The sequence below is a fragment of the Balaenoptera physalus genome, assembly GCF_965194825.1.
Source record: "Balaenoptera physalus genome assembly, chromosome: 6".
Classification (NCBI taxonomy): Eukaryota; Metazoa; Chordata; class Mammalia; order Artiodactyla; family Balaenopteridae; genus Balaenoptera; species Balaenoptera physalus.
In genome coordinates, this window is record NC_138885.1 from 43,823,696 (window position 1) to 43,848,185 (window position 24,490).

A 24,490-nucleotide genomic window follows, 5' to 3' on the forward strand; every position below is an offset into this window, starting at 1 on the left:
TTTCATAACCAAGGACTCTATATTATTTTCCACTTTCACAAGGCCCATATTTTTGACATGTAAGATTTATTCAGTAATATTGTTTTTCAAACACATTATTAAACACACATTCACACACATACACTCTCTCCCTTTTCCTTGCCAACTAAAACTTGTCAGTATAAGATAAACTGATGCTAGTATGCTTAGCTGATACAACAACAGTCTGTACAAATTAGGCTGTTCAACTTAAGTATAAGTAAATTTAGAGTCCACAAGGTTCAGTAAATGTTTAAAACAACAAGTGAGTGTGCGTTTGCAACTTAAGACCCTCAGGGCTCCAAGGACTCAAAGATGGGATATGTCAATATAGATAATATAACCAAAGTTGCCACAGTCTGAATTGCCTCTTAATAGACCCAATGAGAAAAACGCTTAAGTTGTTCATGAGAACTGGAAAAGAAAAATCCACACTGGATAGTAGGTATGAACCTTACTAAGTTAATATATTGCTAAACTTATAAAATAAAGAAAATAAATATTTAATGATGAAGTTCATTAACAAAGTAATCTAAAATATAAACCAGATACAAATAAAACAAATCTCATAAAAGTTCTTTTGAGAAAAAAAATTTAGAAGTATGACATTTCAACTGTTTTTTAAAAGAAAATACACACACAAAAGAGTATAATTTGTATTAATGCAGTTTTGTGCCACAGTAATATTAGAAATTTTATGCTAACTTACAGATTTTAAAGATTTTCAAGTTTTAATTGCTTTCAAATGGTATAGCAAGACACAAATATTACTTTAACATTATTGTCTTTTTTCCAAACTACCTGAACATTTTCATTCCACTTCTCAGCGAAAATCTTGCCTGGAAATACTGCAGGTAGAGATAATTGTTCTTTAAATATTTTAAGATACTGTGGAAAACCAAATGAATTCATTAAGTGTATCTGCCGGTGGGAAAATCGTGACTTCACTCTCTTTTCTAAGAGTTCCAAAATATCCTTAAAAACAAACAAAAATCTCCGTAAGATGCATGTTTAAAATAACCATACCAATGTTAGAGGTATAACTATTTGAACTATCACTTATAATCCTGTTAACAGACAATTAAGCATTAAAAATGCTTATCCTGTAATACACAATTAAGCATTAAAAAAAATTAAATTATTCCCTTGATCTACTTAGGGCTACAAGGTAGTAGATGTAAGAGAATGTGGCTTGGAAATAAACCAAGCCTCTAAAAGTATTTTTAAACCAAGCTACTTTTAACCCCCTTCTAAGCACTTGTAAGCCTGGTGATGTCAAGCCTTTTCCCAACCATGTTTTTCTCAGCTAATCTTTAACACTGCAAGACTAACAATAACTGCTAAAAAATTATAGCTATCAATAAGCAATTTCATACATTCTATGAAGAATTCAGATAAAAAATTAAGATAATAAAATGTAATTAGACTTATTAACATTCATGAAAATTTAAACATCTTCATTGTTTTATGTAACAAAGACTCAAGAAGCAGCATGTGTAATGGAGAAAAATTCAGTTCACTAAACTATACAAATTTAAGCTGAAGCCATGCTGGACTTAAGGAACAAACTGTAGAAGAGGAAACTGGCAGGAACACAGCGTGACACTGGTAAATTATTCTGTCTTTTGGCTTTTTTACAACAATATTTGAGAAACTACTTGTATTAGTGCTATTTTTCCTTAAGAAGTGAGGGAGCAAGTTTAGTGTCAATTTTCTATAAAAAAGAAAAACAAAAAGCTGTGGTGAGGCCCAGAAATACGGATTTTCAAATCTACCCAGATGATTCTAGGTTAAGAAACCATATACAGGAAAGAATTAAAGTGACTGAAAAGGCATCATGGCATAATGGTTAGTGTGGAAAGGAAGACAGGAAAGATTAATAGCTTGGGGTTAGAGTGGGGGAGGGTGAATGAAAAACCTGAGATGTGTTTATAGGTTAAAGAAAAATATAGTGCCAGCATAAGACAATTAAAAGTTATGTTCAGAGACAGAAATATTATACATTTATTTTCTACTAAGGAGCAGTTCTAGATCAGCCATACAGGTAAGCAATAATTAAGAGCCTGAACTTGGGAATGTAAAGAGATGGAAGTAAAAGAATTTTAGAGGTGAACAGTAACTGATAGTTTGGTGGTGGGCAGTAATGACAGAAATTGGTAATGTGGGGATACAGGGAATAGTAGAAAAAAAAAAATTACTGCCACAAGGAAGAGGTTATTTGCTAGCAAAATCACTACTCCATCAATCCTTTTGCTCTTTCCCTATAAACATGGACACATAGATATATACTTAGACTTGAATTACACAGTTGGAGAATTATACATACAGAATAAAAAAGAGCCTCTGATAATATGGCTAAGGAGCTACTAACCCTTTATTTGGTCCCTCACTGGGTCAACAGCATTTGCCACTGCCACTTCCACCCAAAGGAAGAGCTTTTAGCAAGGAGGAATGTGCTTCCTTAACCACTGTGTTAGATTACTACATTTTGAAAAGAGGAATAAAGATATGTGGAGAACCAGCCAGATTTTCTATGAGAGAGGCTTATTATGAAAGCATACATCGTAAGCTCTAGAGCACTGGGGAAGGAGGACACAGAAAGCCACTCCTTTGAGAAACAGCACTAGCAGGACTGTTGAAAGATGACTTAGTAAAGAGTTTCACGTTTCTAAAAAAGGGAACGAGCTGTACAAAAGGGGAATAAGGGCTTGACATAAGCCTGCCATAAATGAAGGAGGAAAAAGGATGAAACCTACAGATGCATGGCAGCCATAGTATAAGAAGAGAGGTGACTCTTAAAAACCAGTTTTACCTGAATTCAATTAGAAAGTTCATACTAGGAGAGTAAAAGAAGGTAAACACACTGCTTCTCGGCCTTTCGGCTAAGATCAAGTGTAGTATCTGTTCTTATCAGTTTAATAACTGATACGTGCTCTGTCCGAGGACAATGAATTAAATGGATTTCTGGAACTAGGAGATGGAATAGGAACTTGCTCCATCCATTCCACGCATTGACCTGGTATTGCAGTAATTCCAAGAATGGTGCACCCACTTTGGGGAAAAATTAAAAAAAAAAAAAGACAGAGATAGAGAGAGAGAGAAGGTAAACGCAAAAAGACCTACATAAGCTGTCTGAAGGTACACAAGGTTCAACAAGCATGGAGTCTTCACAAAGTAATGTGATAGTGACATTAACACTATGGATAAATCACTCTAAAATTCTCCAAGGAGCAAAGAAGCCACTATCTACTGTGACAACCTGATAGAGATAATCCCTTCCATTTCTGGAGATGTATACTTACAAAGTTGGGACAGTATCATTTTGAGTTGATTCCAAGCATTTTTAAAATATGGAAAGAATCTTAAATGTAAAAAGTAGAAACTATTAGCAATTTTTATAAAATGGTAGTGAGGTTATTTAACTTTCTCTTTATTTGCTAATGTAGAAATTATATTTATTAGCATAATTATCACTTCACATTTTTTTATTCAGTGATTTGATTAGAGGGCAGGAGGTATTAGTCTATGAGGATATGTGATAAATATTTCCTTGTTTTCCTCAATTTGAGTTGAAAAGTGGGATAAATGTGCCAAGTATTGATGAAATACATTTGAAAAATGACCTACATAGTGATAAGTCAGTAATTAAGCTTTAATTTTCTAAATATTATAATCAATTTTTAAAATAGAAACACTTACCAATCTACATGTAAGACCAATAACTGCTACCGGAGTCTGTGCAGACTGAGAAATGTCAAAAAGATTATAGAGGAGTGTTTGGTTTTTATGATGAGCAAAAAGATCAAATTCATCTAATATGAAGATCACTGGGCAACTACTAGTCCGGTCACCTAAGAAAAAATAAGAGTTTTATATTAACAAGCAATTATGTCAGCCTTTCTTAAATTTCTAAACTATTTATTACATTTCATTTTTAAAAACTCAATTCAAAAATAATATACTGATAACCTACTTTGGGGTGGGGCACTTACCAATGCATGTACATTTATTCAACAAAAAAAATTATTCAAAGGAGAAAATAGCCCCTATGGCCATCAGGTAATTCACAGTCTACCCACCAGACTCTAGTAGCTTTACTGATGTTAAGAAAATCATTTAAATGACTGAAAACTATTGTTTTTTAAATTATGTAAACATAATTCTTCTATCATCAGAAAATTGACAAGGACATTCACAGAAAGATAGACAAGATGAAAAGGCAGAGGGCTATATACCAGATGAAGGAACAAGATAAAACCCCAGAAAAACAACTAAATGAAGTGGAGATAGGCAACCTTCCAGAAAAAGAATTCAGAATAATGACAGTGAAGATGATACAGGACCTCAGAATAAGAATGGAGGCAAAGATCGAGAAGATGCAAGAAATGTTTAACAAAGACCTAGAAGAATTAAAGAACAAACAAACAGAGATGAACAATACAATAACTGAAATGAAAACTACACTAGAAGGAATCAATAGCAGAATAACTGAGGCACAAGAACGGATAAGTGACCTGGAAGACAGAATGGTGGAATTCACTGCTGTGGAACAGACTAAAAAAAAAGAAAGAAAAGAAATGAAGACAGCCTAAGAGACCTGTGGGACAACATTAAATGCAACAACATTCGCATTATAGGGGTCCCAGAAGGAGACGAGAGAGAGAAAGGACCCGAGAAAATATTTGAAGAGATTCTAGTCGAAAACTTCCCTAACATGGGAAAGGAAATAGTCACCCAAGTCCAGGAAGCTCAGCGAGTCCCATATAGGATAAACCCAAGGAGAAACATGCCGAGACACATAGTAATCAAATTGGCAAAAATTGAAGGCAAAGAAAAATTATTGAAAGCAGCAAGGGAAAAACGACAAATAACATACAAGGGAACTCCCATAAGGTTAACAGCTGATTTCTCAGCAGAAACTCTACAAGCCAGAAGGGAGCGGCATGATATACTTAAAGTGATGAAAGGGAACAACCTACAACCAAGATTACTTACCCGGAAAGGATCTCATTTAGATTTGATGGAGAAATCAAAAGCTTTACAGGCAAGCAAAAGCTACGAGAATTCAGCACCACCAAACCAGCTCTACAACAAATGTTAAAGGAACTTCTCTAAGTGGGAAACACAAGAGAAGAAAAGGACCTACAAAAACAAACCCAAAACAATTAAGAAAATGGTCATAGGAACATACATATCGATAATTACCTTAAACGTGAATGGATTAAATGCTCCAACCAAAAGACACAGGCTTCCTGAATGGATACAAAAACAAGACCCACATAAATGCTGTCTACAAGAGACCCACTTCAGACTTAGGGACACATACAGACTGAAAGTGAAGGGATGGAAAAAGATATTCCATGTAAATGGAAATCAAAAGAAAGCTGGAGTAGCTATACTCATATCAGATAAAATAGACTTTAAAATAAAGAATGTTACAAGAGACAAGGAAGGACACTACATACTGATCAAGGGATCAATCCAAGAAGAAGATATAACAATTATAAATATATATGCACCCAAAATAGGAGCACCTCAATACATAAGGCAACTGCTAACATCTATAAAAGAGGAAATCGACAGTAACACAGTAATAGTGGGGGACTTTAACACCTCACTTACACCAATAGACAGATCATCCAATATGAAAATAAATAAGGAAACAGAAGCTTTAAATGACACAATAGACCAGATAGATTTAATTGATAGTTATAGGACATTCCATCCAAAAACAGCAGATTACACTTTCTTCTAAAGTGCGCACGGAACATTCTCCAGAATAGATCACATCTTGGGTAACAAATCAAGCCTCAGTAAATTTAAGAAAACTGAAATCATATCAAGCATCTTTTCTGACCACAATGCTCTGAGATTAGAAATGAATTACAAGGAAAAAAACATAAAAAACACAAACACATGGAGGCTAAATAATACGTTACTAAATAACCAGGAGATCACTGAAGAAATCAAAGAGGAAATCAAAAAATACCTAGAGACAAATGACAATGAAAACATGACGATCCAAAACCTATGGGATGCAGCAAAAGCAGTTCCAAGAGGGAAGTTTATAGCTATACAAGCCTACCTCAAGAAACAAGAAAAATCTCAATTAAACAATCTAACCTTACACCTAAAGGAACTAGAGAAAGAAGAACAAACAAAACCCAAAGTTAGCAGAAGGAAAGAAATCATAAAGATCAGAGCGGAAATAAATGAAATACAAACAAAGAAAACAATAGCAAAGATTAATAAAACTAAAGGCTGGTTCTTTGAGAAGATAAACAAAATTGATAAGCTTTCAGCCAGTCTCATCAAAAAAAAGAGGGAGAGGAATCAAATCAATAAAATTAGAAATGAAAAAGGAGAAGTTACAACAGACACCGCAGAAATACAAAGCATCCTAAGAGACGACTACAAGCAACTCTATGCCAATAAAATGGACAACCTGGAAGAAATGGACAAATTCTTAGAAAGGTATAACCTTCCAAGACCGAACCAGGAAGAAACAGAAAATATGAACAGACCAATCACAAGTAATGAAATTGAAACTGTGATTAAAAATCTTCCAACAAACAAAAGTCCAGGACCAGATGGCTTCACAGGTGAATTCTATCAAACATTTAGAGAAGAGCTAACACCCATCCTTCTCAAACTCTTCCAAAAAATTGAGGAGAAAGCAACACTCCCAAACTCATTCTATGAGGCCACCATCACCCTGATACCAAAACCAAAGATACTACAAAAAAAGAAAATTACAGACCAATATCGCTGATGGAATACAGATGCAAAAATCCTCAACAAAATACTAGCAAACAGAATCCAACAACACATTAAAAGGATCATACACCACGATCAAGTGGGATTTACCCCAGGGATGCAAGGATTCTTCAATATACGCAAATGCATCAATGTGATACACCATATTAACAAATTATAGAATAAAAACCATATGATCATCTCAATAGATGCAGAAAAAGCTTTTGACAAAATTCAACACCCATTTATGATAAAAACTCTCCAGAAAGTGGGCATAGAGGGAACCTACCTCAACAAAATAAAGGCCATATATGACAAACCCACAGCAAACATCATTCTCAATGGTGAAAAACTGAAAGCATTTCCTCTAAGATCAGGAACGAGACAAGGATGTCCACTCTCACCACTATTATTGGAAGTCCTAGCCACGGCAATCAGAGAAGAAAAAGAAATAAAAGGAATACAAATTGGAAAAGAAGAAGTAAAAGTGTCACTGTTTGCAGATGACATGATACTATACATAGAGAATCCTAAAAATGCCACCAGCAAACTTCTAGAGCTAATCAATGAATTTGGTAAAGTACCAGGATACAAAATTAATGCACAGAAATCTCTTGCATTCCTATACACTAATGATGAAAAATCTGAAAGAGAAATTATGGAAACACTCCCATTTACCATTGCAACAAAAAGAATAAAATACTTAGGAATAAACCTACCTAGGGAGACAAAAGACCTGTATGCAGAAAACTATAAGACACTGATGAAAGAAATTAAAGATGATACCAACAGATGGAGAGATATACCATGTTCTTGGACTGGAAGAATCAACACTGTGAAAATGACTATACTACCCAAAGCAATCTACAAATTCAATGCAATCCCTATCAAATTACCAATGGCATTTTTTACAGAACGAGAACAAATCATCTTAAAATTTGTATGGAGACACAAAAAACCCTGAATAGCCAAAGCAGTCTTGACGGCAAAAAACAGAGCTGGAGGAATCAGACTCCCTGACTTCAGACTACACTACAAAGCTACAGTAATCAAGACCATATGGTACTGGCACAAAAACAGAAATATAGATCAATGGAACAAGATAGAAAGCCCAGAGATAAACCCACGCACCTATGGTCAACTAATCTATGACAAAGGAGGCAAAGATATACAACGGAGAAAAGACAGTCTCTTCAATAAGTGGTGCTGGGAAAACTGGACAGCTACAAGTAAAAGAATGAAATCAGAATACTCCCTAACACCATACACTACAATAAACTCAAAACGGATTAATGACCTAAATGTAAGATCGGACACTATAAAACTCTTAGAGGAAAACATAGGAAGAACACTCTTTGACATAAATCACAGCAAGATCTTTTTTGATCCACCTCTTAGAGTAATGGAAATAAAAACAAAAATAAACAAATGGGACCTAATGAAACTTCAAAGCTTTTGCACAGCAAAGGAAACCATAAACAAGACGAAAAGACAACCCTCAGAATGGGAGAAAATATTTGCAAACGAATCAACGGACAAAGGATTAATCTCCAAAATATATAAACGGCTCAGTCAGCTCAATATTAGAGAAATAAACAACCCAATCCAAAAATGGGCAGAAGACCTAAATAGACGTTTGTCCAAAGAAGACATACAGATGGCCAAGAGGCACATGAAGAGCTGCTCAACATCACTAATTATTAGAGAAATGCAAATCAAAACTACATTGAGGTATCACCTCACACCAGTTAGAATGGGCATCATCAGAAAATCTACAAACAACAAATGCTGGAGAGGGTGTGGAGAAAAGGGAACCCTCTTGCAGTGTTGGTGGGAATGTAAATTGATACAGCCACTATGGAGAACAATATGGAGGTTCCTTAAAAAACTAAAAATAGAATTACCATATGATCCAGCAATCCCACTATACCCAGAGAAAAGCGTAATTCAAAAAGACACATGCACCCCAATGTTCATTGCAGCACTATTTACAATAGCCAGGTCATGGAAGCAACCTAAATGCCCATCGACAGATGAATGGATAAAGAAGATGTGGCACATATATACAATGGAATATTACTCAGCCATAAAAAGGAACGAAATTGAGTCATTTGTTGAGACGTGGATGGATCTAGAGAATGTCACACAGAGTAAAGTAAGTCAGAAAGAGAAAAGCAAATATCGTATATTAACGCATGTATGTAGAACCTAGAAAAATGGTACAGATGAACCGGTTTACAGGGCAGAAGTTGAGACACAGATGTAGAGAACAAACATATGGACACCAAGGGGGGAAAACCGCGGTGGGGTGGGGATGGTGATGTGGTGATGTGCTGAATTGGGCGACTGGGATTGACATGTATACACTGATGTGTATAAAACTGATGACTGATTAAAAAAAAAAAAAATTGACAAGGATCTTTTAACACCTACAGAGACCAAAATACTTTGGGATTAAATACAGAGGGACATAAAACTATTACTTCAAAAGAGACTTATTTTTAGTTAGTAGAAATACACAGTAAATCTTCCCATAGAAATAATTTTTATAAATAACCATTGTACTATGAAATTTAACCAAAGCTACTTTAACTCCTACGAATGACAATTTTAACACTTCAACAATAGGGAAAAGTTGAACATGACTCTGTGGATTTGTTTTTCTCCTCACAACAATGGAAACTACTTTAGCAGAACAATCACTATTACCTTAAGGTCTAAGGCTTTATATTTGCATAAAAAGTGAAAAAAAAACTTATAATGAACAGATTTATTAATAATAATTACTAATATTACCTGTTAGATAATATCTGATAATATTATCCAGTAGATAATAAAACATATGCATTAACCTAAATGATATTAAAACCACAGGGACCACTCAGAAGTCTAGACCTACATAATATAGTACTTTAGTTTTTGATAAAATATAGCATTACGTAACAATGGAAAAAGTGGTATATTCAAGATTAGATCTTTACACCTTACCAAAATAAATTCCAGCCAAATTATGAATTATATGTACTGGATGAAAATATAAGTGAATGTCAAAGTATGAAGGAGAGAAAAATTTTGACTATGTAAAAAATTTTAAACTTCTATTCAGCAGAAAAGTCCAAACCAAACTTAAGAAAGAAACAAGTGCAAGAATTCACATAATAAGTATGAGATAAACCACCAAAATAAGGCAAAGAACCAACAGGAAATACACAAACCAGGAAATATCAGTGGTCAATTAAAATCTGATATGAACATAATCAGTACCCAAATTATGCAAATTAAACTAAAATAAAAATTTTTTCTATTAAATAGGCAAACATGAAAATAATTGTTTTTGACGTCCTGAAGGAAAAAAGTACTTTTAAATATGTTTAGAAAATGGACCTTCTAGGGTACTTTGGTAATTAATATTTATTCTTTTAAATGTAGAACCTTTTAATCTAGAATTCTGTACTCACTGAAATTTACCCCAGGAAATCTGGATGATCATTTACGCATTTCTTCCTAATTATACAAAATTAGAAATAAAAGTTGATAGCTGGTGTTTAATAAATTATAATTCATTATATTAGAATTTTAAATTATAGTTAATTTATATTTTTAAAATGAAATATATGAGAACCATAAAAATGATGATGCACCTCAATATTTACTGACATGGAAAGATGCTTACAACATACCATGAGTAAGTGAAAAGATGTATATCACACAACAAAATAGAAAAGATTTTATTATTATTGAAAATTCTGTCTATCTATACCAATGATATACTACAGGTGAATACAGATATGAAATCAAATGTTAATTGGAATAATCACTATTATTAGGGATTTCAGTGGTCATTATTTTATTCTTTTTCATATTTCTTTATTATTTTTTGTAAAAGCATATGATCAAGGGAAAAATAAAGCTAAACAAATATCTTTTGATATTGTTAAACATACTAATATTTACCTTTTTTTAAAGCTTCCAGAAGAAATGAAAGGTTTTCAGCAAAGCTTCCCTGAATAACAAAAAAAGATACCATGACTAGAAGTTTAGTGAAATAAAGGATAAAAGAGGGCTATATGATTCTATATATTGTATAGACACTGTGTATCTGGCCAAAGTCATTGGCCAGATTCTGAGCTGAATATCTCTATGCTTACAATCTAAAACTTAAATACAAAAGTAGAGATGGCATAGCACTGAAAATGGCATTATTATGCCATGTTCAAAATTTTATATTTTCTAGATAAAATCTGTAAAACTGTTAACTTTATTTAAAGGTAATTTTTAAGAGTTGTTATATTCTAAATACAGTCAGAGAACAAGAAATCCATTTCACTTTGTATCTTGAAACACATCAGTCTCTTGCAAGTCTCAAACTTGTACCACTAAAAAAATTACCATGAATTTAAATGAGATCCAAAAGGAAAAGGGAGAAGAAACTTGCCTCAAACATCAGACAATACAAGAGTGTTTCTCTATTCAAGAGAATATTATAGAATTTGTATATATCATATCAAATTTGGCTATGTTTACTTGGAACACAGCCAAAACATTTTTGGATACAACTTAAATATTCTGGTTGGAAATTAATAGAGTAGCAGATGCATTATCCAGATGTTCCAGCCTGTGGATAAAGGCCTCATTAAAATATTTTTTCACTGAAGTCCTTAATTTTTACTTCATTCAGATTTCTTAATTTAAAGAAACAGCCAACTTTAAATTTGAGGAGATATATAGGAAAAAAAAAACCCACTTGTTTGTTTCCCAGTAGAGAGAACTGATATAAAATAGCATAACAGGTTTTAAAGAGCTTCTACATATTTTGTGATGATTACATACTGTCAAGTAATACTATTTCCAAGGTAGGCAGGGCAAGATGTATTTACCAGAACATAAACAAAGGCTCAGAGACAATTTGTTGGAAAATCAGTGGTCAAAATTACTCAAAGGTTGCTTACATTTTGCTATTTTTTAAAGACTATTATACTTGACATTAAGTGTAAGTATATACTTAGATAAATTCATATGCACGTATTATAAGAATTTACTTATATAAGTATATATTTATATATATATACACATTTATGTGTGTGTGTATATATATATAAAAGAATATACAAGTTTGCTCTAAGTACATCAAAACAGAAAGGGTCTGGGTTAAATCACTTCGTTTCTTAATGTCCAGCCTTTGTCATTTTATGACTTCAGGCACACTAATTATGTTCTCTTAGCCTCAGGTGCCTAATCTATACAATGTAGAAGTTAAACTAATAATCTGTATATGTGGGGATTATGATAACAATAGTGATGACTAGGATGATAACCAACTGTGCCTTGTATTATTTCATATGAATCCAATGCAAATAGCTCTATTTAGAAAAGTCAGAAACACTAATCTACTGGAAACCAAAAGCCAAACAGAGTCTACGTAATAGTAACTCTCCTTTGCCAAGTAGGCCGCTATCTTCTACATTACATTCTGGACAGGAGGTAGAACAACAGATTTACAGAAGAAGCATTTGAACTTGCACTTCAAAGACCTGTAGATAGGGACTTCCCTGGTGGTGCAGTGGTTAAGAATCCACCTGCCAATGCAGGGGGCTCGATCCCTGGTCCGGGAAGATCCCACATGCCGCAGAGCAACTAAGCCTGTGTGCCACAACTACTGAGCCTGCGCTCTAGAGCCCGCGAGCCACAAATACTGAAGCCCATTCACCTAGAGCCCGTGCTCCGCAACAAGAGAAGCCACTGCAATGAGAAGCGTGCCCACCACAATGAAGAGTAGCCCCGCTCACCACAACTAGAGAAAGCTCGCGCGCAGCAATGAAGATGCAATGCAGCAAAAAAAAAAAAAAAAAAAAAAAGAAGAAGACCTGTAGATAATGGAAGGGTAACACATGATTGGCTCAACTTTTTATAGGTAGTTTTTAAAGAATAAAATTACTAAATGTTAGGAGGCTTACACAACTATGCAGTGTTACTGCAGAACAGAGACACAGTTTAGAGATTAGAGTGACACCACTGAATGATCACCAGTGACCAGAAAATGAACTTGGAACGTCTACAACCTGCTTCAATTGCATTAAGCAGATGAGTCATTTCATTATGAAAATTAAGGCAGCTGCAAGTTAATCATGTTTCCCTTGAGCCTTATAAATCAAGTGGTAGGTAAAAAGTTTAATAAAAGTTCCAAAACATTTCTAATCAGTTTAAATTATTGATGTTTACTGTCCTGAGATTCCAAGCTACAATAATGAGATGTGGCTAACTTTCTGAGAACATTTTAATAAGAGGTAACTGACACTTGCACAGCATATTACCATCCTATTTTAAAAAAAAACAAAACATAAATGATGTTTAATACTTCGTTTCTTCTTTAGAATAAATCTGTGAGGTAAGTATAATAAGATAATGCCAATTTAACAGGTGAGGGATCTGTAATTCAAAGATATTTATTAGCCATGATTACCAGGTAGTCAATAGTTACAGGGCAAGACTCAAATCCACTTGTTGTAGCTTCAAATTCAATACATTTTCCACTACTCCCATGCTATCCAAGTCTCATAAGACTAGAAATAGACTGCTAGAGTGTAGTATTTTTAAAAACATAATAATCTATCTCCAAAGGTAGAGAATCATAATATTTATCTTACAGATAAAGAAACAAACTCAGATAATACCTACACAAACCTGGATTTTTTGAAGTATTTTATAACTAGTATAACCTACTTCAAAAAAATCTAAACATAAAGATTTGATGAATAAATGCATCCTAGTACTTTGTACATTCTTATGATAAGAATCTTGCATATTTCAATTTAGAATCTCTGAACTCTTCCTACTCTTCCAAAAATATAAACGTATCTATGCTATACAGACTTTAATTTGAAGCCTATTTAATAAAATAATGAAAATGATACTTACAAAAACTTTATCTCCAACTACATTTTCCAGATTTAACTGCCTTGTGATTTCCTTTAAGGCAATTTTATCATTGATCTGCAGCAGTCCTGAAATAAAGCCCATTTTAAAGTATTTAATAAAAATGAAATATGTATTTGATACAATGCAGATTATTTTCCAGTCAAGTAAGTTTTCTAATGCTTTTTAAAATTTAACTAGAAAGAAAAAAGTCAAAGCCTGTTAGTGTACATTATTTCCTTTTAAAAACTCAACAGTGAAAACATTTAATAGACTCAAAGAACCATCTTCCTTGGGATTAGTATTATTTAAAAAAAAGATAAGAAAATCAAGATAAAAAACAAGAGACCTTATGTGTCTCCTTTATTAATATTTTTTTAATTTCTAAAAATACTGTGTACAGTGTGCTAAAGTAAAAGTTGTTAAACAAGGATTTCGTTTTTAAAATATAGTTATTAATGCAGATTTAAAACACACGAGTAAATTAAGTTTCATAATATAAAAAGCTCACATGGCTTACATCACTTCCAATAGCAAAATGAGGACATACTTACCATTTAAGTGAACTTGTAATACATTTTCACTCATTTCTTCTACTTCCATTAGTTCTTTCAAAGCATGGTTTATTAACTAAATAATATTAAAAAGTTTATGAAATATTTAATAATAGGTAAAAGATAAGCCCATATTCTTTTTTAAAATATGAGTAATAGGAACAGAATATAAACAGATTGTCATTTAAAATCAACAATTAAATTTGCAGATTCTCTGTAGATAGAAGGTTTAACTAGAACTCCTAAAGTCTGACTCTTAAGATGCCAGAGCCTGGACTGATGCCACACTCTCTCAATCAGCTACCCAAACTTCTAATAAATGTTTAGAAATAACCCTTAAGTTTTCAAAGAAATACTTCTCTATAGTAGAAGTCACATAAAACTATGGCCACTTAAGAACTTCATGTCTCAGTCAGTTCATTATATGTCTCCACCATTTACTCTACAAAATTATCATTGAAATCAGTTAAAAGCTATTGAAAATAAGTACAATGCTAAATGATTGCAAAATGTCTGCCCCCAATACAGCAATTTTTATGAAATACTGTGAACTACTTTGTATGTTACCTTAAAATGAAAATTAAAAAAGAAATACCAAAAAAAAAAAAAGAAATACCAAGAGGTTAAGCTGAAAAAAGAGATGTTGCCTTTGTTAGCTGCTAGGTAAGCAAAGAAAGCCCTTATTAAACTTAGAGCTCACAATTAAAAAAAAATTATTAATACTAATAATATACTTAAAATATAATAGTAATTACTACTAAAAATACCCAGAAAGTGTTATGCCACCGTAAACTGTTCAATTATAAAGCTTCACATTTTTATAATTACAGGTTTCTATGCCACATACTTACATTCTTTATATTTTTTGATTTGTGACATCTTATCACTCATATTGCACTATCATATATATCTCTTCATATTAATACTACATATTTTCTTAAATTTGAAAATAAATAAAGAAAAAACATAAAGCTTTTTAAAAGGAAGAGTAATGGCAGATTATTCTCTTTAATATGAAAATAGAAATAGAACAGTACTATCCCAAAATATATAGTCCAGGAAATTAGGCTATGTATACAATAAAGATGGCATCAAAATTTAGTGAGGACAAAAAGGATTATTCAACAAAGTCACTGAGACAACTGGTAAGCTATTTTGAAAAACAAAATACTATTTGTATTTGCAATATTCTACCTCTATTTGTCACTGTAATATCTTTGTGCAATAGAAAGAAAACAAATACCCTCATTTTAAATTATTAGGTTTCACAACAGTATATCAAAAATACTAGCTATTCCTGGTATATCTGTATAGTTTCTAAAGCATATGGAATTCTACCTCAGATCACAGGTAGTCCTCTTAAAAAAAGACAATCTCAAAATGTCAACTGTCATACTATGAGTAAAAGCCCAGCTGAGATGTTACATTCTTTACAGAAAACTGTCAGAAGATGAGGTGGTACTTTCTGTCTTTGGATCAAGTCAGACCCTATCGCAAGAGTTAGTCCCAAGATGCTACAGCTGTATTCTCTTAGTAACCTGCTGTGTTCTTGCCCCCACCTCTTGATATTTTACTTACATAATATTTATATTTCCCTGGCTCTGATTTTTTTTTTTAATTAATTAATTAATTTATTTTTGGCTGTGCCGGGTCTTCGTTTCTGTGCGAGGGCTTTCTCCAGTTGCGGCAAGTGGGGCCCACTCTTCATCGCGGTGCGCGGGCCTCTCACTCTCGCAGCCTCTCTTGTTGTGGAGCACAAGCTCCAGACGCGCAGGCTCAGCAGTTGTGGCTCACGGGCCCAGCTGCTCCGCGGCATGTGGGATCCTCCCAGACCAGGGCTTGAACCCCTGTCCCCTGCATTAGCAGGCGGACTCTCAACCACTGCACCACCAGGGAAGCCCCCTGGCTCTGATTTTATGTTTAAAATCATTTCACGTTTGATGAATTGTTCAAAACCATTTCAAATTCTTTGCAGAATGAAACAGGGTTAATAATAATACCTTCATTTTACATATGCATAGAGAGAGTTGTAACAGGTTTATAGCCTCTTTCCACTGAATTTACTTTAACACCAGGTTACTATGATTTGCTTGAATTAGCTCACAATTTTTTATGAGGTGTGACCGTCTGAAATGATATTAGCAAGTATGTCTTCAAATAATAATTTTAGTTCCACTCTGGATATTGCTAAAATTTACTGTGTTAATTGGCTAGGTTACCAATCACATAATGCCAGTTTTTTTTCAAGGAAACAATGTCATCTTTTCAAATATTTTAAACTATATTATGTACTAAAAAAACTTAGTTGGTTATGTTACACTAACCAGCATAACCAATTTGGCTACCCCATTTCCACATTCTTTGTAGCTAAAAATTAATTTTACAAACATACTAGCACAGTTTGCTTAGAACTGCCAACATCCAGAGATTTTTATGCTTACCTACTATTACTATTCCCAAATACTTTAAGGAACACAAGATTCAACAATATGCAACTAGAAGAAATATCAACTAGAAGAAACATCCTACTTAACTATCTAGCAAGTTTCTTTGTCTACAGTTATCTCTATATAGAAGAGTATTTTCCAGGGTCCAATCTGTCATTTGGAACCATATCTATTATTAAAATAAATGTTTGAAATACAACAAACCACAATATCTGTTACCTTTATCGCTTAACTGTAGATTCTGAATTTTTGTATTTTGGATAGTTTGGCCAAGGATAGTGTTTTAAATATACTGTAATCTTATTTTTTAAGTTCAAATTTACATGATTATACTAATAATATTACTAACACATGACTGTACTAATGCTATGATATATATAATTATACTAATTATATTACATAATAAAATTCTTATCTAAGAATAACTTATTTTATATCTCAGGATACTCCCACACACAACAAGTCACAAAAGTGGCACGAGTTAAACAATACTCCTTATCTTTTTGACCTCTCAATATTGGAGTGCAGTAGGAATAAATTAAATTGTACCAAAATGGAATACCAGGTATGGGTTCTTCCATATTCCAGTTAACTCACATTAGATAAATGATGTCAAAACACCAGAACAGTGTGTTGTACCCACAGACTTGTAGAATTCAAAGACTGACCCTTAATGTAGACAATGGATTTTAGTTAGTAATGATGTTTCAATATCACTTTCATTAATTTTAACAAATGTACCACACTAAGGCAAGATATTAATGATAGGGGAAACTGTGTGCACGTGTGTGCATGTATGTATGTGGAGATTATATGGGAACTCTGTACTATCTGCTTACTTTTTCTGTAAAAAATATATCTATTTTAGCCAATTTACTAATGAAATGGAGTATAGCTTTAATTTGTATTTACTTATACATCTTTGTAAGCATTTACTAGCTCTGTTTACTTTTTTTCTGAACTTTCTCCATGCCTTTAGGGACAAACTTCCAAGATGAAAGTTCAGAATAAATTCAGTCATTAGCTGTTCAAGTTATATTTTTAGGCTTGATACTTTGATGTATAAATCACTGAGATTCAACTTCTCTGTTGTATTGTTATTTTGTTTCAAGATGCACAGTGTACGACAGAATAACAGGTCTAATGTACTGATTTCCTAGATCTCATTTTCTCCTGTACTGATGATACAAGAGTATCACTATGGAGCTCCTTGAAGAATTAAAGTATTATGTAAAAATGTTCTTCAAAAATACATAGGATAATGTGTTTTCCAAAGACAATAAAATAATGAAAACTGGAAAGAAAGGAAAACTATCCTTTACTAAAGAAAGACTTAAATTCACATTAAGAGGGTTTGCAGAGCTTCAGTTTTTATGACCCACACTTGGAAATAGCCTATGAAATGTTCACACTGCTAAGATAGAGAAATTCTAAAAGCATCCAGACAAGGAAAAATCACAAACAAACTCAAAACACGTTAGCTGTGGTGGTCATCAGTGATGTTCACCATACTTCTGCTTAACCTCCCTTTCTAGGCACCTAGGAAAAATGTACTTCCTTGCTCTCTTGAAATTAGGTGTAACCATGTGACTCACTCTGTTCAGTGAACTGTGAGATGTGTTCTGTATCACCTCTGGATAGGAACTTTAAGAGTGTCCATGATTCATCATGCTCCCTTTCCTCCACTGGGGTGTTTGTGGAGGAATGCTGACATAACATCCACTACTTCCTTTGAGTGACTACAGAGAACAGTGCCCCCTTGCTGATCCACACTACGCATAGAGCAAAAGTAAACAATACACTTCTTTTGTGTCAAGACACTGAAATTTAGGGTTGTTATGACTGCATAATCTAAACTATCCAGTTTATAAAGGAAAAAAGAAAAGCCTACCCTTGGAGTTTTCCCACAGAATACAAATTGAATAAAATCTATGTAATTCCAAAGGAGAAAAAACTGTGACCCAAGAGTTCAATCCCAGCCATGTTGTAAGTAATGTGCAAAATAATTTTTGATGTATTTAAAATATTTTTTTACATTTCCCCATATTACTAAACTTCATTTCTCTTTTGTATTTCTGTGGTCTGAATGACTTTAGTGATTTGTTCTGTTAAGCAGGTTGTTGGGGTTTCTACCCTTGCCTTCAACCAACTTCCCATTCTTTAGTTTTTAAAATAGATTGTATGGTCATATAGTTTACCCCTCAAAAAGTATAAAAAGATATGCAGTGAAAAGATTCCTACCTCTGTTCCCATATCCCCCCCTCAACAAATAACTCACTGTATTAGTGTTTAATATCTTAGGGAAGCACATGGATGGCCAAAAAGCACATGAAAGGACTTCCCTGGTGGTGCAGTGGTAAAGAATCCTTCTGCCAATGCATGGGACACAGGTTCTAGCCCTGGTCCAGGAAGATCCCACATGCCATGGAGCAACTAAGCCTGTGCACCACAACTACTGAGCCTGTGCTCTAGAGCCCGCAAGCCACAACTACTGAAGCCCGTGTGCCTAGAGTCTGTGCTCCGCAATGAGAGAAGTCACTGCAATGAGAAGCTCATGCACCGCAACAAAGAGTAGCCCCCGCTCGCCACAACCACAGAAAGCCCCTGCGCAGCAATGAAGACCCAACGCAGCCAAAAATAAAAATAAATTTACATATATAAAAAAATGGGGACTTCTCTGGTGGCACAGTGGTTGGGAATCTGCCTGCCAATGCAGGGGACATGGGTTCGAGCCCTGGTCCGGGAAGATCCCACATGCCATGGAGCGGCTAAGCCCGTGTGCCACAACTACTGAGCCTGCGCTCTAGAGCCCGTGAGCCACAACTGCTGAGCCCACGTGCCACAACTACTGAAGCCCGGGTGACTAGAGCCCATGCTCCGCAACAAGAGAAGCCACTGCAATAAGAAGCCGGCGCACGGCAGCGAGGGGCAGCCCCACTCGCCGCAACTAGAGAAAAGCCCACGGGCAGCAACGAAGACCCAACGCAGTCAAAAATAAATAAATTAAATAAATTAAAAAAAAATGCACACGACAAGATGCTCAACATCACTAATTATTAGAGAAATGCAAATCAAAACTACAATGAGGTATCACCTCACACTGGTCAGAATGGCCATCATCAAAAAATCTACAAACAATAAATGCTGGAGAGGGTGTGGAGAAAAGGGAACTCTCCTACACTGTTGGTGGGAATGTAAATTGGTACAGACACTATGGAGAACAGTATGGAGGTTCCTTAAAAAACTAAAAATAGAACTACCATACGACCCAGCAATCCCACTACTGGGCATATACCCTGAGAAAACCATAATTCAAAAAGAGTCATGTACCAAAATGTTCATTGCAGCTCTATTTACAATAGCCAGGACATGGAAGCAACCTAAGTGTCCATCATCGGATGAATGGATAAAGAAGATGTGGCACATATATACAATGGAATATTACTCAGCCATAAAAAGAAATGAAATGGAGGTATCTGTAATGAGGTGGATGGAGTTTTTCATACAGAGTGAAGTAAGTCAGAAAGAGAAAAACAAATACAGTATGCTAACACATATATATGGAATCTACAGAAAAAACAAACAAACAAAAAGGTCAGGAAGAACCTAGCGGCAAGATGGGAATAAAGACACAGACCTACTAAAGAATGGACTTGAGGATGTGGGGAGGGGGAAGGGTGAGATATGACAGGGTGAGAGAGTGTCATGGACATATATACACTACCAAATGTAAAATAGATAGCTAGTGGGAAGCAGCCGCATAGCACAGGGAGATCAGCTCGGTGCTTTGTGACCACCTAGAGGGGTGGGATAGGGAGGGTGGGAGGGAGGGAGACGCAAGAGGGAAGAGATATGGGAACATATGTATATGTATAACTGATTCACTTTGTTTTAAAGCAGAAACTAACACACCATTGTAAAGCAATTATACTTCAATAAAGATGTTAAAAAAAAAATGGAAAAAAAAATGCATTTCAGGGAATTTTTGGTTCACAGACGAACCAACAGAAATATGAGCTTTTTTTTCTCTTCCTTTTCTTTATGGACTGTCTACAAATATTTCCTTATTCTTTTTTACTGCTGTATCATAGTCCATTATATGGATGGATGTACCATGATTTGTTAACCAGTATTCTGTTGATGGGCATTTACATTGTTTCTCATCTTTCACTATTAACAAACAGTGCTGAAATAAGTAACTGTACACGTATCATTTCACAATGGTAAATTCCTAGAAATGTTGCTGAGTCAAAGGGTATACACATTTGTAGTGTGGTTAGATTTTGTCTAATTCTAACTTATACCACTAGCAAAAACATCAGTATGTTATCAATCTTACAGATCTTTTTGTCAACCTGATAGAGAAAATTACTATAGTTTTTATTTAATTTACTAAATTATGAGTGAAATTGAACATGTTTATAAGTTTAAGATTGCTTTGTATTTAATTTCCTATGATCTTTCTGTGCATATCTTTGCTCAGTTTTTCTACTGTTAATATAATTATTGTTAATAATTTTAAATAGTCTAATAATTCCAAAGCATATTAGTCACATGGTTCTCTTATAAAAACTACCCCAAATAGCACTGAAGTCAAACACAAAAAGGAAAATCGTAATAAAAAACCAAGAATAAAGAAACAGTGGTTATATACAAGGACTGAACTAAATTAAACAGAGTCAAAAATAAATACTACTGTAAATGTGATTATAATAAATGAAAAACTCTTAAAAGATTAAAAAAGAAAAGAAATTATCTAGATCTAAATTCCCAATTGATGTACTTCAAACAATACTGGAAATGGGTGATAACAGTAAAATCCTAAAGTCCTAATTTCCTCATCTTACATAATATACAGTGAAAACATACTGCTTAAAAAATAAAAATGTAATTTTATTTCTATTTTACATACTTTTACTTAATATAAAATAATACATAAAAAATACATAATTTTACTTATACACATAATATAAAAAGCATATTAGTGAGAAATCTAAATTTATTGCATGGAACATAGCAGAAAACAGATTTTATAATTAAATGGTAATACTTGCAATATAACAGCCATAATTTGTCTTATATAATGAATAAAGAATGTGAAAAGAGAAACTGAGGGAAAAAAGCAACAGTATCTTTTGAAGGTGACTAAGCAAATAAAGTAAAGAGGGAAAGTAGAAGAGAATTCTAGAAGATGTGAGTGTACATATAAAAAAAACTGCCTGAGTTAGGGTTAAACAATAAAAGGAAAAAAAAGAATGCATGGTATGATAGTTACCTAATCTACAAATAGAGACAATACCAAACCTACCTTGCAGCGTTAATGTAAAGAATAAATGACAGAACATAAATAAAAGACACAAGGTACAGGCTCAATAGCTGCTAGTTTGCTTTGTCCATTGGCAATCACAAATTCTTCAAGGATAAAAGACCATGATGGAACAAACATTATTTGAAAATTTGTTACTGTGAGGGAGAAAAAGGTAAAAAAGATTGTTCAACTCAAATATACCAGTCTAACATTATACAGGCTTTGCATGTCTTCTATGATTTAAATTAAAAAAAAAAAAAAAAGCAAAATGTTAGTAACACAACGATGAAAACAATGAAAAACATTTCCAGTGTTGTCCCTAAGAATCATCACATGCCTACAAAGCAAAGGAACATCAGAAATCAACAGCTTTTACCATGGTCTTTCCTGATCCTCGGGGTCCAATAATGAGAACAGAATTACTTTCTCCATGAATAGCAGTTCTTTTTAGCAGCTCAATTAGGTGTCTGAAATGATATAAATAGGCCAAAATTTAAAAAGGAAAGCTGAAATAATTTGCTAGGTAATACTTTTTAAAAGCTGAATTTGAACAAAAAACAGACATTCCTTTTTTCTCTTCTTCTGGGCACTTGACTTATGCTCTAAATAGTCCTACAGAGAAGAACACAAATACTGATTCTCTGGAAACCTCAAGAAGAAACCAAGTAAGACTGAAGTACCTTGGTCTTTATGATGGTATGGGACAAGGGACAACAGTGGCAACTCTTAGGACCTTTCACTCCACAGCTGGCTGCTGAGTATTAGGTGCAAGCTCAGAATTCTCTCCATAATACCAGATTATAGAAATGATATAAGATTGAAAGTTAAAAGGTTTTTTTCACTATGGAAATATTGATATCTGCTCTTGCTTCACAACAGTCATTTTTTTTATATACAAAGCAAAATCTTTACCTCTATAAAATGTCTGTTAGCCTTGATTAATAAAATCTGTGTATGACAATTTTTGCAAAACCTAAAGGCATCTGTAAGTAGTTTCATAACAGACAAGCAGATAGCTAAACTTACTTATATTGTACTTGTACTCCAAATAGGTTACTATGTGGACTCTGATGACAAAATCTTTCACGTAAAATTCTTTGTACCTGATAAAAATAAAGTGAATAAATATAAATGAAAATATTACATATGCAATCAAAAAAGAACAAGAATATATATTTATAGCAGTCAGAATTAGGTATTAATGAATCAATTCAACCCTCCCTAAATAACTTATCATCATGACGTCTGGCATTTTCCTAAGTTGTAAAATTAACAATTCTTTTTACCTATCTCAAGTCCCAGAGAAAGGATGAGAACTTAGTTATGAAGCTTTCAACAAGCGAAAGAATTAGTTCTTTTAGCTACATCAGCAATTTGAGGGCTGTTTTAATCCATGTGAATGAACGAATACCTCACTTTGCATAACATATCAGCCAACGAACAAAGACAGGAGAGAATCTAATAATGTAATCTAATTTAATAATGCTCATGAACCACACCTCAGTCTCTAGAGACCAACACATCTAAACTGGTTTAGCTCAAGCCTTATCAATAGCTATCTGTCACAGAGGTCAGGATTCCAAGGAAATAAAAGAAATTTAAAAGTCCATATAGTTATGGAGGGCCTATTAGATGCAGAGCACAATACTACTAAAAGAACATGATCTATGCCTAAAAAAACACTGCAAATATACTGGAAAGAAATGAATATATTTGGAAAGAAATGACACATTCAAGAAACAACCTGCAAAAAAGCAGTAACTCAGCATATAAGGATGTGCTCAATTATATGGAAGAAATTATATTCACCTAGGACATAAAATAAGAAATCATTGGAATTAATTAAGAAAAAATTCTTCTGAAGACCTAAATTTTGAGTTTGCCTTAGAACGAAGGGCTTAGGCTCAGTTGTAAAAAAAAACAAAAACAAAAAAAACCAATCTATCATGATCTTTAAAAAGATGGATCATTAAAATCATTCCTTTTCTGCTTTGTTGCTAATACAAAGGTCCTCCAGTGACAAAAACCTTAGGAGGCTGTTTCAGATTTAGCCCCATCAACAGAAACAAGAAGCCTCCAGGATTATTTGCTTCTCCCAGACTGACAGCATGGGACTGATCCTTCACGTACCAAAGAAATAAATCTGAGTTCTCTTTACATGTACCAGAGGCTGAGCAAAGCAAATTATTCACTGGGGATAAAATAATCCATACTTATAGTTATAGAGGAAGTGGAAATCATAGGAAGATTGGTGCCAAAGAGACAATAACACTTTCCTGGCAGGCCTGTTTTGAAGATTAAAAAAGGCAGTTATCTATAATACAATATAGGTATTATACAGGTAATAGCTGATATCTGTAAAAAAATTAAAGGGGCATATATAGATTCAACGAATCATAGTGTGTATTCCGCCCCCTAGATAAGATCACTAGAAATCAAAAGACAACCCTCAGTCCTTTTCTTTTTTTAAACTTCATTGAAGTCTGTTAGAGAGA

At 33.8% G+C, this 24,490-nt stretch overlaps 1 protein-coding gene across 5 annotated transcripts in view; it reads right to left on the reverse strand.

The window, feature by feature from the left end:
* ORC4 (origin recognition complex subunit 4) overlaps positions 1 to 24,490 on the reverse strand; it is a 98,999-nt gene that overhangs the window by 19,351 nt on the left and 55,158 nt on the right. For 4 of the 5 annotated variants that reach the window (XM_082465130.1, XM_082465129.1, XM_082465128.1 and 1 more), the window contains 7 exons: positions 23,022 to 23,098; positions 22,372 to 22,462; positions 14,241 to 14,316; positions 13,690 to 13,775; positions 10,729 to 10,777; positions 3,718 to 3,869; positions 820 to 993 (listed from right to left, as the gene is read on the reverse strand). In XM_082465130.1, coding sequence (XP_082321256.1) covers positions 820 to 993; positions 3,718 to 3,869; positions 10,729 to 10,777; positions 13,690 to 13,775; positions 14,241 to 14,316; positions 22,372 to 22,462; positions 23,022 to 23,098 — 705 coding nt within the window. The remainder of the gene's footprint in view (positions 1 to 819; positions 994 to 3,717; positions 3,870 to 10,728; positions 10,778 to 13,689; positions 13,776 to 14,240; positions 14,317 to 22,371; positions 22,463 to 23,021; positions 23,099 to 24,490) is intronic. The other variant, XM_082465131.1, reaches the window with a different exon arrangement.